The following is a 12,225-nucleotide window of genomic DNA, read 5'->3' as shown; positions in this document are numbered from 1 at the left end:
TAAAAGTTTGCGGCTCGTGGACTCTCCAGTTTTACGCACGCCAGGATGGAAACGCTCCTGTGCGCGCTGCTCCCCGCTGTTCCAGCTGCTCCCGTTGGTGCTCCTCTCCTCAGCGGCAGACCGCAGCTCCCCCGCTAGAGGCGGCTCCCCGGTTCTGGTTCTGGTTGTGGACTGGAAGGATGCTGCGGCGGGACGCGGCTCCGCTCCCTGACAGGAACCAGCTGGAGGAGGGTTCGGGCTGAGTCCAGAGCCAGACGCAGAGCGGCTCCAGTTTCCGTCCGGCTCCGGAGGATCGCGGAGGATGTAACTGAAGCTGAGGACTCTTTCCGGTTCCACTCACTCACAAAATGACGCGCTGTCTCCTCCGACTGGCTCTGCTCGCGGCGTGCGTCCTTCTCTCCGCCCGCGGAGCCACCGCGCCCGACGCCGAGGCGGCGGCTGGGGCCGGGGCGCACCCCGAGTCTTGTGCGTCCTGCGCCGCCTCCGCCCGGCTGGAGGAGCCGGAGCCCGGCCGCGTGGACGAGGACTTCCTGGAGGCGGTGAAGAGGCATATCCTGAGCCGGCTGCAGCTGCGGGAGCGGCCCAACATCACGCACCCGGTGCCGCGCGCTGCCATGGTGACGGCGCTGCGCAAACTGCACGCGGGCAAGCTGCGCGAGGACGGCCGGGTGGAGATCCCGAGCCTGGACGGACACCCGATGAGCAACGAGGTGCTTGAGGAGAGCTCCGAGATCATCAGCTTCGCCGAGAAAGGTCAGCAGGACGGCAGGGGCAGCGTCATGCTGAGGGTCAGAGCGGCAGCATCATGCTGAGGGGTCGCTGCTCAATCCGCTTCCATAAGTTTTTTCATGAAATTCCTGAATGAAGGTGGCAGGAAAACATAACTTCCGGTCCGTTGCCATGGAGACGTCAGTTGGAGAAACTTCTGGGTTTGTCAGAAATTTCCTCTGGTTTCATCTTCAACAGATTCAGGTTTTGAAAGTTACAGAAATAAATTTTTTTTAAACAATCTAATTGAACTGCTGGACATCAGTCCATCATCTTCTGACCTTTGACCTTTTGAATGTCAGTTTTAGATGGTAATCATTGGATTTAATCTGATTATTTTTTAAATATAAAGCTTTTAAAAAGTCATAAATCTGTTAAAGAACCAGAGGAAACATTTCTAGCCTCCTGTAAGGGGTCCAAACTGTGGCTTAGGGCCATTTGTGGCCCTCAGAATGATTTTGGACGGCCCATTATTACAGTTCAAGAAAATACTACATTTGAGGTTTTGACTGATGCCAGGATGTTAAAAATTATAAAATTAAAATCTGAACATGGAAAATGCAAAACAAAGTATGATGTAATAAATAAAGACCAAAAACATCCAGAAGTTTTTACTAAAGCTCAAGACTTCATCAACTTCAACCACAAYCTTCTCTGAAAATATAGTCAAAAATRAAACATCTAGGAAATCTGAAATGTACAATATGATTTGTTTTGTTAACAAGTTAAAGCTGTAAAATGCTTTATTTAAACTAAATTAAATATCTACAGAAATCTGATTTATTATTTCATTAAAACATTGTGAATCAAGTTTATTGCTATTTAGCAGGGGGAAAAATACTAAAAAGATGTTTCTAGTTGAATTATTTAAAGGCAAAAGTAAAAAAATGTTTTTGCAATTATATTTAAATAGAAAAATAGTAAAAAGTTTCTTTATGTTTGAGTTTTGAGTTAAATGTGTAAAAATAAACAGTTTTTGTAATTACAACTAAAATTAAAAATACAAAAAAATGTTTTAAGCTGAGAGTAAATTGTTTATTTAGCAGATTAAAAAGAATAAAAGTTTGCAGTTATAAAAAAATAGTAAAATTTATGTTTTGAGATTGTTCTGCATTCAGAATGTAAAAAAAAAAAATACTTGTTTTTAGCTGGATTTTTAATTCATTGTGAATTTAGCAGGTAAATGTATAAAAGTTTTTGCAGTTTTAATCAAAAATAAAACTAATATTTTTCAGTTTTTGTTTATTTTGCCAATAAAAAAAATAGTTTTGTAGTTATAAACAAAATTATTTATTTCAAAATTGTGTTTTTAGTTGAGTTATTTATTTATCCAGTAAAAATGAAAGGAATATAATAGTTTTTAGAATTATTATCAAAAATATTAACATTGTGGCCCTGAGAGGTTCTTCACCGTGCCACTTTTGGCCCCTGCGGCCCATGCTGGACAAACCGTGCTGCAGCAACATGTTGCTGAGACAGAAGGACGTTTCTGGAAGGTTGTCAACCTGAGGAGGTTTGGCCCGGTTCTGCAGCAGATGGAGCGGTTCTGGTCCAGGTTAGGGAATCAATCAATCAATCAATCAATCAATCAATCAATCAATCAATCAATCAATCAATGTTTGGTTTACAGTTTGGCAGGGAGGAAGTTTGAAGTTTGAATTTTCTCCCAGGTTATTATTATTTTAACATTTTTCCATGAGTGAAATAATCTTCCAGTGGAACTAAAACTTTTTATTGTTATTAAGTCATTAGAGTTAAATCAAGCTGCTGCATTTTGCTGTAAAAGTTTTAAGTTTTTCCTCCTGAAATAAAACAAACTACTTGCAGTAGAAACTGACAAAAACACTTGGTTAGGTTTAGTGTTTTTACAGTATAAGCCATCTTCAGCTAATTTTAATGGGGTCTAAGCTGTTYTATATCTGTCTGTCAGAAGGCTCCCTGTCCCCACAGCATGATGCTGCCACCACCATGTCCCACCCTATTCAGGATGTTTCAGATGAATCCAAACTAAACCTGAAGTTTTACCAGAGAAAACCAAACTGGCTGTTTAGTAAACCTCTTATTCAGGATTCTTCAAGTAGCAAGCCGTTTATCGTCTTTTATACTCAAGAAACATAAAGGAACAAAATAAAACAGAAGAAAACAAAATATAAACATAAATAAATATCTCAGCACAGAACATGGAAATTATATCAAGATATTAAACTGGTGCTCAGGGTTGCTGTCTGTTAGGGGCAGATATAGTCTGAATCGTAGTTAGCACTTTAGCTTCAGCTAAACACCATGTTGGTATAGCGCTTTAGCATTAGCTTCCACTAAACACCATGTTGGTATAGTGCTTATAGCTTTAGCTTCAGTTAAACACCAAGTAGGTATAGTGCTTTAGAATTAGCTTTAGCTAAACATTGTGTTGGTGTAACAACTTATCATTAACTTCAACTAATCATTATGTTGGTACAGCGCTTTAGCGTTAGCTTGTATTAAACACTATGTAGGTATAGCGCTTTAGCATTAGCGTGACTGTTCTGACTATTGTTTGAGTGCAGCTAGCTTTGTAGCCATCAGTTCCCACCACTGGTCCGATGCTGGGATCCAGTAAAGCCTTTAGTTTCCCATCATGCATCAGTACAGCCATCAGTAATCGCCATGTTTCATCCGTCACCAGTTCCGTGTTCTTGATTCTCTCCTCGGTTCTGACCCGTGTTGTTCTTGTTCTCCTTAGACGACCTGGTCACCTCCAAGTCCAGCCTGTTCTTCCTCATCTCCAACGAGGGGAACCAGAACCTCCAGGCGACCCAGGCCACCCTCTGGCTGTACTTCAAGCTGCTGCCGCCGGCCGCCGGCGCCGAGGTGCGCGGGAAGCGGAAGGTGACGGTGAAAGTGTACTACCAGGAGCCTGGCCTGGGCAGTCGGTGGGACCTGGTGGAGAAGCGGGTGGAGCTGAGGCGCAGCGGCTGGCACACCTTCTCGCTGACGGACGCCGTGCGGCTGGTGTTCGAGCGGAGCGGCGACCGGCGGCAGAACCTGGACGTCCGCTGCGAAGGCTGCGAGGCGGAGGGTGTGGCGCCGGTGCTGATGAACCCGAAGGACGAAGCCCACCGGCCCTTCCTGGTGGTGCGGGCGCGGCAGGCCGACGGGAAGCACCGCATCCGGAAGCGCGGCCTGGAGTGCGACGGCAGCAGCAGCCTGTGCTGCCGCCAGCAGTTCTACATCGACTTCCGGCTCATCGGCTGGAACGACTGGATCATCGCGCCCTCGGGKTACTTTGGGAACTACTGTGAGGGGAACTGCCCCGCCTACATGGCGGGCGTCCCCGGCTCGGCCTCGTCCTTCCACACGGCCGTGGTGAACCAGTACCGCATGAGGGGCATGAGCCCCGGCTCCATGAACTCCTGCTGCATCCCCACCAAGCTCAGCACCATGTCCATGCTCTACTTCGACGACGAGTACAACATCGTGAAGCGGGACGTTCCCAACATGATCGTGGACGAATGTGGCTGCGCCTGACTCTACTTCCTGTTTATTTAACGCCACAATGCGGCAGACTAACGACTTTACCGCAAAAATAAATATAAAACAGAATATTTATGAACGTCCTCATCCACACAAATCCACAAACTCGCATGTATGCCTGCACAAAACCTTGTACATATATTTATGTCTGTTGCTATGTATTCTGTCCAATCTTCCAAATCTGATCGACTCGGCAAACAATCAGCTCCTCAGTAGAAATCTCCAAGACTGTGAGGATGCCCTGGTTTCTCTCTGACAGCAGTATAATCCAGTTATTTGAGCCTTATTCAAGTCAAATGTTTGTTTTTACATGAAAGCACTGAAGGTACGACTGCCAACCGACAGCACTTCTGGCCTTAAGTTATTCAACTAGGAACTGGACGTCTGGGCACCGACCCACAGAATCATCCTCCAAAGACCAACAGGAGTCAGAGGGTRCACCCAACCAATGCTTCAACCATTAACTGTTAATATTTGACAATCCAGAGGCTTGTAAGCAGCTAAAAGTTGCCTGAAGCCTTCAAGTCCCATCAACATTGGTGTCAACCGACCTGTTGGTCTTGACATGTGACTGAACATCTAGAGTTCCTTGCTGCTGGCTTTGAGTCARGTGTACTTGGAGGAAACGACTCTGTGGAAGTTAAAGACACTCGGAACCTGTAAAAATCATATTTTCTTTGCACTTAGCAACACAAACTAGACGGCTGAGGCCAAACTTTGCTGTTTCACGCTTCATCTCCAGCACTTAGAGCCGAGGGAACTCTGAGCCTCGTTAGACGTTGCCATATTCAGTTCAATGCAGCTCTGCATGCCCCAACGCACACATTTTAAAACTCCTGCAGATTGATTTGCCTTTAATGAGCCCGGAGTGGCGCTTCATCACCGGCCAGCCCTTTGAAAGTGCCGCATTAGCTATGCAAGATGTAGAAGGTACCCATAGCCCAACAGCTCCAAAYGTCCCACTGATACATGAAACGCAGGCGGTTCAGGCTGGAGGACATCTGGTTGCTCACACACCGACAGCGGTGGCCACATCCTGCTAACAGCGCAGCTAACTGGTAGCTTAGCACTTCTGCTAGCTTTGAAAACATTAAGTGCTCTTAGCTTCCCCTAAATTATTTTTCTGGATACATTTTAAAGTGCTAATTTAATTGGTTGATTTTAAAATTTGTTTTTTGATTATTAATAAGTATTGAGACGCTTATATTTATGCTCTAATTTTAAAGTCTGTTTACCCAGAAAAAAACATTTAATCTTAAATTTAAATTAAATTTAATCTTAAATTTCTTTTTTTTAACTTCCAATAACTGAATTCAAAACAAGATGTAAACATTGATATCTAAGGGCAGTAACTTAACATGTTGATTAAAATTAAATTGGTGCTTAAAGGTTGTAATCTTTTAAAAGCAGATATAACTGAAGTTAGCACTTTAGCATTGGCTTTAGGGAAATACCATGTTGGTGTAGTGCTTTAGCATTAGCTTAATTACTGTTTATGGTTAATGCAGCTAACTTTCTATAGCTAGCAGTGCCAGAAACAAATTTAAATCGAACTTTAAACCAACAGATTTGTTTATTTAAATCATGATACGATGTACAAATGACTTTTACTTTTATACAGTTTCACCAGTTTATTCAAACTCTGCTAAACTGGAAGCTAACCAGTTCATAAAAAGAATGACATAAAACGTAAAAAAGTTATTTTCTGACATTAAACATACCGATTCAGTCGTAACATAACATTTTGCTGTCGTTGGGATTTTTGCGCTATATTAGTAGAAAAAGAGCCTATATGAAGCAAATCAAAAGGGGGGTTAAATTCAGGCCCTGAGGAACTCCAAAGGGATTCTCAGGGTTTATTTTGGGGTGAAACCAGGTTGTCCTCCTGCCTGCCAGCTCGTGTTTCGGCTYTACTGGACGACCATCACAGCAGCGACACATGGAGGCGTTTCAAACACTGAMCCAGCTATAAATACAGTTCTACTGGCAACATGGAGGCAGCATCTGAAGATGAAAACCTGGGGCTAACGTCGACCCAGATGTGACGGAGTGGTTTTAAAGCTGCGTCCCTGCGGAGCGCCGCCGCAGCACACTAACACACTTTACGACACAGTTTGAGCGCCCTGTTACTTTCTCGCTCAGGAACACCTGAGCTCCACTTCCTGCTTATCATCCGTCCGGGCCGACGCCCGCCTCGCCTGCCACTTTAGTCGGCCTCTCCCTCAGAGCCACTTGTTGTTAGTATTTGCACTGAGCAGACAGACGCTGCCGGGGTTCGATGAAAAAGCTATTTTTATAGGAGCAAAGTGTTCAGATGTAACTGTGGAACCAAAGAGGCTGTCATGTTTTTGTTAAGAGGCCTAAACACTGTTCAGGGTTCAATCAGTCCATAGATCAAACTCTTTTCTATTTTTTACTTAGACATTAAATATGTCCTATTTTTTCATCAGAGTACTTAAATATTCCTAGTTTGGTTTTTGTTAGCTTGAGTTGTTTAGCCTGAAGCACACGCCATCGACTCCTGTACAGATCATGTAACATATCAGCATCCAGACATCTGGTTCTTTGTAATTGTTGGAAAATAAATTTCTTATTACTTGTAGCAAAGTGTCGTGTTTCAGAAACTCATTTTGTACTGGAAGTATAATCAGRATTATTGGTTCTGGTCAGATATTAAAGTCATGATTTTAATAGTTTAACTTAAGTTATTTATGCTAATGTACCGTGGCTAGCACTGCTAGCTWAAACGTTAGCTATGCTAACACGCTACGTTGATTCACAACCAGAAMATGAGGTCAGAAATGAAAACACGCMRAGGGCAGAAGAAGAGAGGATCTGCTCCTTCCTYCATGTTTCTTCCGTCAGTTTCAGTCGTTTAAAGAGCCGCACGGTTTGACCTCATGCGTTTTCTTGGTTGCACCACCTGGTGGTTGCTGGTGGAAGTGCAGCCGTGCRGCTCTATGGTGACGTCAGGCGACACGCGAGCTGTTTGGTCCTGCTGCTCGACGGCGGCAGGTACACGGCAGAGCGCAGGAATGTTAATGATGGCCGCCGCGGGACCTGGCGCGCCGCTCTGAGCGGGACTCGATGTGCTCTCTGCTGATTTACGACCGGCGGCAGCAGAGGCGGAGCGCTGCAGGGAGAAGCAGTGAATCATGAGCCGCGCGTCTAACGAGGTGGTACATGACGCCTGGACACGAGAAACGGAGAGGAGGACAGCTACAAGCCGCTCAGGGGGAACCGGAGAAACCCTCCGTCTGATGGAGGAGAAGACCGGAAAGAAAGAGCCAAATTCTGCCAAAAAAAAAATATATATATATATATCAGAAATGTTCACATTAATCTAAGACATTTGCTAGAAAAAAAAACTTGGAAATATCCAAGTTTAAAAAACGGCTAATCTTCCACCAGTTTTGAAACTCATGAAACTTCAGGTTTTTTTTCTAGAAAATTTCTTGCTAAGTTTTGAATGTTCAAGCACAGAAATTTCCAGTATTTTTAGAAAAATTCTGAGATTATTCCAAAAAATTTCTCACAAATTTTAAACTTATCGAATTCAGAAATTTCCAAGTCTTTTCTAAAAAATGTTTAACTTTTAAAGCTCAGAAATGTTTTTTTTTCTTTTTATAAAACACCAGATTAATCTTAAACTTTTTCAATTTTTCTTTCAAATTCTAAACTTTTTAAACTCAGAAATGTCCAACTACTGAGATTAATTTCAAAATTTGAGTTTTTCTTGCTAARTTTTGACTTTTCAATCTCAGAAATTTCCAAATTTTTTCTTGAAAAATTCTGAGATTAATCTCAAACTTTCCCAATTTTTCTTACCAATTTTCAACTTTTCAMATTCTAAAGTTTCCAAGTTGATTTGTAGAAAATGAAAGAGTTTCTTGTGGTAATTTGCTCCATGTTTCCACCGCTGGTGGCTCTGTTTCTGAAAACCAGAACTAGTTGCTCCTTTGTTAATCACTGTTGGACAGATGTTGAAGCATAAACTGACAATTTTCTGCAAATATCATAAAACCACATTTCTGCATTTTCAGAGAATTGAACAGTTTAATTTCTTCCAACTGGTTCCAGTTCCAGCAGGAATATTGTTGGTTTATCGCTGGAGAAAGATTTCTGGTCTAGTCAAAACATTTTGAAGTCACAGATGAGTTTCTGGAAAATAAAAAGTTTTTTTTAATTAAACCTCCACAGCTCATCAGCGACTCAATGCAGAAACACACAAAAAAATTTTGTTTCTAGTTTCTACTGAAAATATGGATAAATTAAAACCTGCTGGTTCCACTGGCAGATTATTTCATCATTACTGAAGAATTACTGACTTAAATAAGCTGTTTTATCTTAATGAAAACTTTATTTTGAGTTAGTTTTGTCTAATTTGAAGCGTACTTCAAATAAGTACTGTAAAACACTTGGTTGGATTTAGTGGTTTTACAGTGTAGGGGAAAGCAGAGCAAACTGATCAAGTTTTGTTATTAAATCAGATTTTTATGACTTAATCCACATAAATGTTTATTAGTGAGTTAAAAATTCACACTCATAAGGCAGGAAAATAACTGAAAAGTTTGAATCTAGTTAAAGTTTCGCAGCTTTAAACGCCGTTTCTTAACATGTTTTTTCATTTTCTGTTAACAGAACCAAAAGTTTTCTAAAATAAAATACTTCGTTTTATTTCCTCCAATCTGTAAAATTAAGTCCATGTTTTATTTAAATTTGTCAGTGTCATAAAATCCAGAAATAAAATGTCAGRTCAAATATTCCTGTTAAAATGAATTCATTGTAGCTCTCATTCATGAATTAAACTGTTTTAATTTTAATTAATTTTTTTTTACCAAACTGATATAAGTCAGATTAAACTGGAGAACATTACTGGGCTGGTCTGAGTGTTCTGCTACTGGATGAAGTGGATTAAACTGGATTATAAAGAAAATGTTGGGATTAACCAACAACTATAAGATCAACAATGACTATCAAAATCAACTGGATTAAATTAGAGCAAAGAAACGAGACGATACGGGCTGATCGGACTGAACTGGACCAGATAAATGACCAGGGATCAGAGGCGTGGTGTAGGCCCCTGATCGATCAGAATTTAATTCTTTGTATTTTGTTAATAAAATATAAAATAAAATTAAAAAAATCGGGGCCCTGTCAATTACAAAATTAATCATATTGTATTTTCAAAGATTGTTTTTAGCAGTAAAAATGTAATGTTACTCCTCCCAAATCAAAAAACACACGTCCGTTTTTGCCCTGAACCCCCCTATCTGCGTTAAATGGTTCGCTCCTGCGTGGAGGCTGCAGAGTGACGCAGCTGCAGCTGAATACAGCGGCCACGAAACGACTGTGCCAGTTACGATGCTGCTAAGAAAAGTTATTAAATCAAGTTTTCAAAAACAAAATAGAGAGAGGGAGAGAGAGAAAAAGGCAAGAGTGTTAATTTATAACCCAGTTTTTCTCCAAGAGAGGTGAGTAGACTGTGAGATTATCAACCATTTAGCATAATTAGCTTAGCTACAGACTACTGTTTGCCTCCATTTCACTAGCATTTAATGAGTTAAGGAAAAAAAAATTACCAACATATTCATATATTTAACTTGTTCCCTGTGTCTTTTACCACTTAACAACAGATGAGACAGCAGCCGCTCTGACCCGTCCTCTCCTAAGTGAAATTAAAGCTGCAGTATTTTATATAAATGTTTTTTTCACATATTTGTTAAAATTGTCATTATGTTGTGGCAGTATGGTATGAGAGATAATCTGTGAAAAATCTATTTCCTCTGCTCTCTCCCAGTTCTAGAAACAACCAGTCRGTGGCAGGAGAGTTTCAGTGCTGTCAATCACAGTATCATGTGGTGCTGCTCTTCCTTCCTCCGCCTCGATTTGTGCCGTGCTGCAGCTAGCATAGCACAGAGCTGTGCAGATTCAAACTGTGAATGCTCAGTTTAGTTAGCATAGTTACCGATGATGGCAGATAAACGGTTTCTTGTAATGATAAGTTGTTTCTCCACCATTAGCACATTTAGCAGTGAGTGAATGAACAGCGTCCTGCTGGTTCTGATTGGTTGTTTTGGTCAGAACGGTGCATTACTTTAACCAGTAATAGTAGTTCAGGAAGGAGGTGGAGGAGATTGTTTTCACAGATTATCTGYCTCATAACAAACTGACATGGTGACAGCTTTAACAAATATGGAGAAAACATATTTTTTATTAAAGTTATRYACTGCAGCTTGAATAAAATGCATCTACATAGTATTTTCAGAAGCCTGGATTGCTTTATGTGTATTTTACACGTTGCTTTTGACTGTTGCTCATGGGGAGACATTCATAGTAAGCTAAAACTGATAAAAACATTTAAGCAACCTACTTGCATACACGATGTGGACAGTTGGATGTTAAATTCATGAGCAGTAAATATTGTGCTAATTATCAGTATTGAACCAGAGAAAGCAAGTCAAATTCAAGCCTTTAAAATTGTGATGCTTTTTATGGGTCAAATTAAAAGCGTCAAAAAATTGTAACAGCAGCTGCATAGGGGGCCCAATCTAATTTTCTGTCAGGGGGCCCAAGATTCCTGGCGGCGCCCCTGACTGGGATGATCAACTAGACATTGCCNACTGCAGCTTGAATAAAATGCATCTACATAGTATTTTCAGAAGCCTGGATTGCTTTATGTGTATTTTACACGTTGCTTTTGACTGTTGCTCATGGGGAGACATTCATAGTAAGCTAAAACTGATAAAAACATTTAAGCAACCTACTTGCATACACGATGTGGACAGTTGGATGTTAAATTCATGAGCAGTAAATATTGTGCTAATTATCAGTATTGAACCAGAGAAAGCAAGTCAAATTCAAGCCTTTAAAATTGTGATGCTTTTTATGGGTCAAATTAAAAGCGTCAAAAAATTGTAACAGCAGCTGCATAGGGGGCCCAATCTAATTTTCTGTCAGGGGGCCCAAGATTCCTGGCGGCGCCCCTGACTGGGATGATCAACTAGACATTGCCRTAGAAACCATTGGCTTCTGGATCTCAATCGGGTCATGCAGCTTGGAATGCTGGGAATTCTGAATGACTGTAAAGACGTGGACGTCTGAGGTTGTAGCAGTCCTGGAAAGTAACGCACTGAAACGTCAGGTCCAAACATCCTGATTGGCCCAAACCTCAGTGTCCCACTGCYTCCTGATTGGTCCAAACCTCAGTGTCCAGCCATCTCCTGACTCATCCCTCAGCCCTTCCTCAGCCGGCGGTGGTGGCGGCGGCGGCGTCCCGCCTCCAGACCGGCGGTTCACGGCCGAGCTAAGTTTGGAAGGTGAGTCACGGCGGGAATGTTTCCAGAGGAAGCCGCAGTCACAACAGCTCCTCCCGGATTAGTCCAAACAGCCGCGGCGATCCAAACAAGGTTTCATAACAGCCCAGCCTGTGACTCACTGGGACGTTTCCTGTCAGGCTGAGGCGGAGCGGCGAACACCTGCAGCACATCCACCGGTTTGTTTGGACTCTGCAGAACCAGCTGCTGAGTCTGGTTCTGCAGAGTCTACAGAACCAGAGTTCTGCAGACTCTGCTTCTGCAGACTAATCAGCTTTTATCAAGTTTTTACTCAAGCTTCAGAACTTGAATAAAAGCTTCAGAACTTGAATAAAAGCTTCCTGGTTCTATGTTTCAGTCAGAGAACCAGGATTAATGACCCAGAATTAATCAATAAACCAGACAACAGATTCACTTCGTCTGGATTCAAACCAAATATGAAGAAAAACAAACRTTTCACTTATTAGTTTATAAAATACAGAAAAAATACAAACAGTTCATRMCTACATATTCATAAAATAAAAACTATACAGTAAAATATAACTTATTTATTGTTCCTCTTATTGGAGTTTATTACCAGAAACTTTGACTGAATTAATTAATTTGGTTCTTAAATCTAAAAGTTCTT

General features: G+C 41.6%; 1 protein-coding gene across 1 annotated transcript; it reads left to right on the top strand.

Moving 5' to 3' along the window:
• Nucleotides 1-10: 10 nt before the first annotated feature.
• LOC103456810 (inhibin beta B chain) lies at nt 11-6,888 on the top strand. Its single transcript, XM_008396574.2, has 2 exons — nt 11-753; nt 3,491-6,888. Exons 1-2 carry the CDS (start codon nt 348-350, stop codon nt 4,273-4,275), a joined length of 1,191 nt encoding a protein of 396 aa, XP_008394796.1. The 5' UTR covers nt 11-347; the 3' UTR covers nt 4,276-6,888.
• The last annotated feature ends 5,337 nt before the right edge of the window (nt 6,889-12,225 follow it).

Source organism: Poecilia reticulata, linkage group LG2, assembly GCF_000633615.1.
Source record: "Poecilia reticulata strain Guanapo linkage group LG2, Guppy_female_1.0+MT, whole genome shotgun sequence".
Lineage (NCBI taxonomy): Eukaryota > Metazoa > Chordata > Actinopteri > Cyprinodontiformes > Poeciliidae > Poecilia > Poecilia reticulata.
The sequence above is the reverse complement of the archived record's forward strand: the minus strand, read 5'-3'. Positions and strand labels throughout refer to the sequence as shown.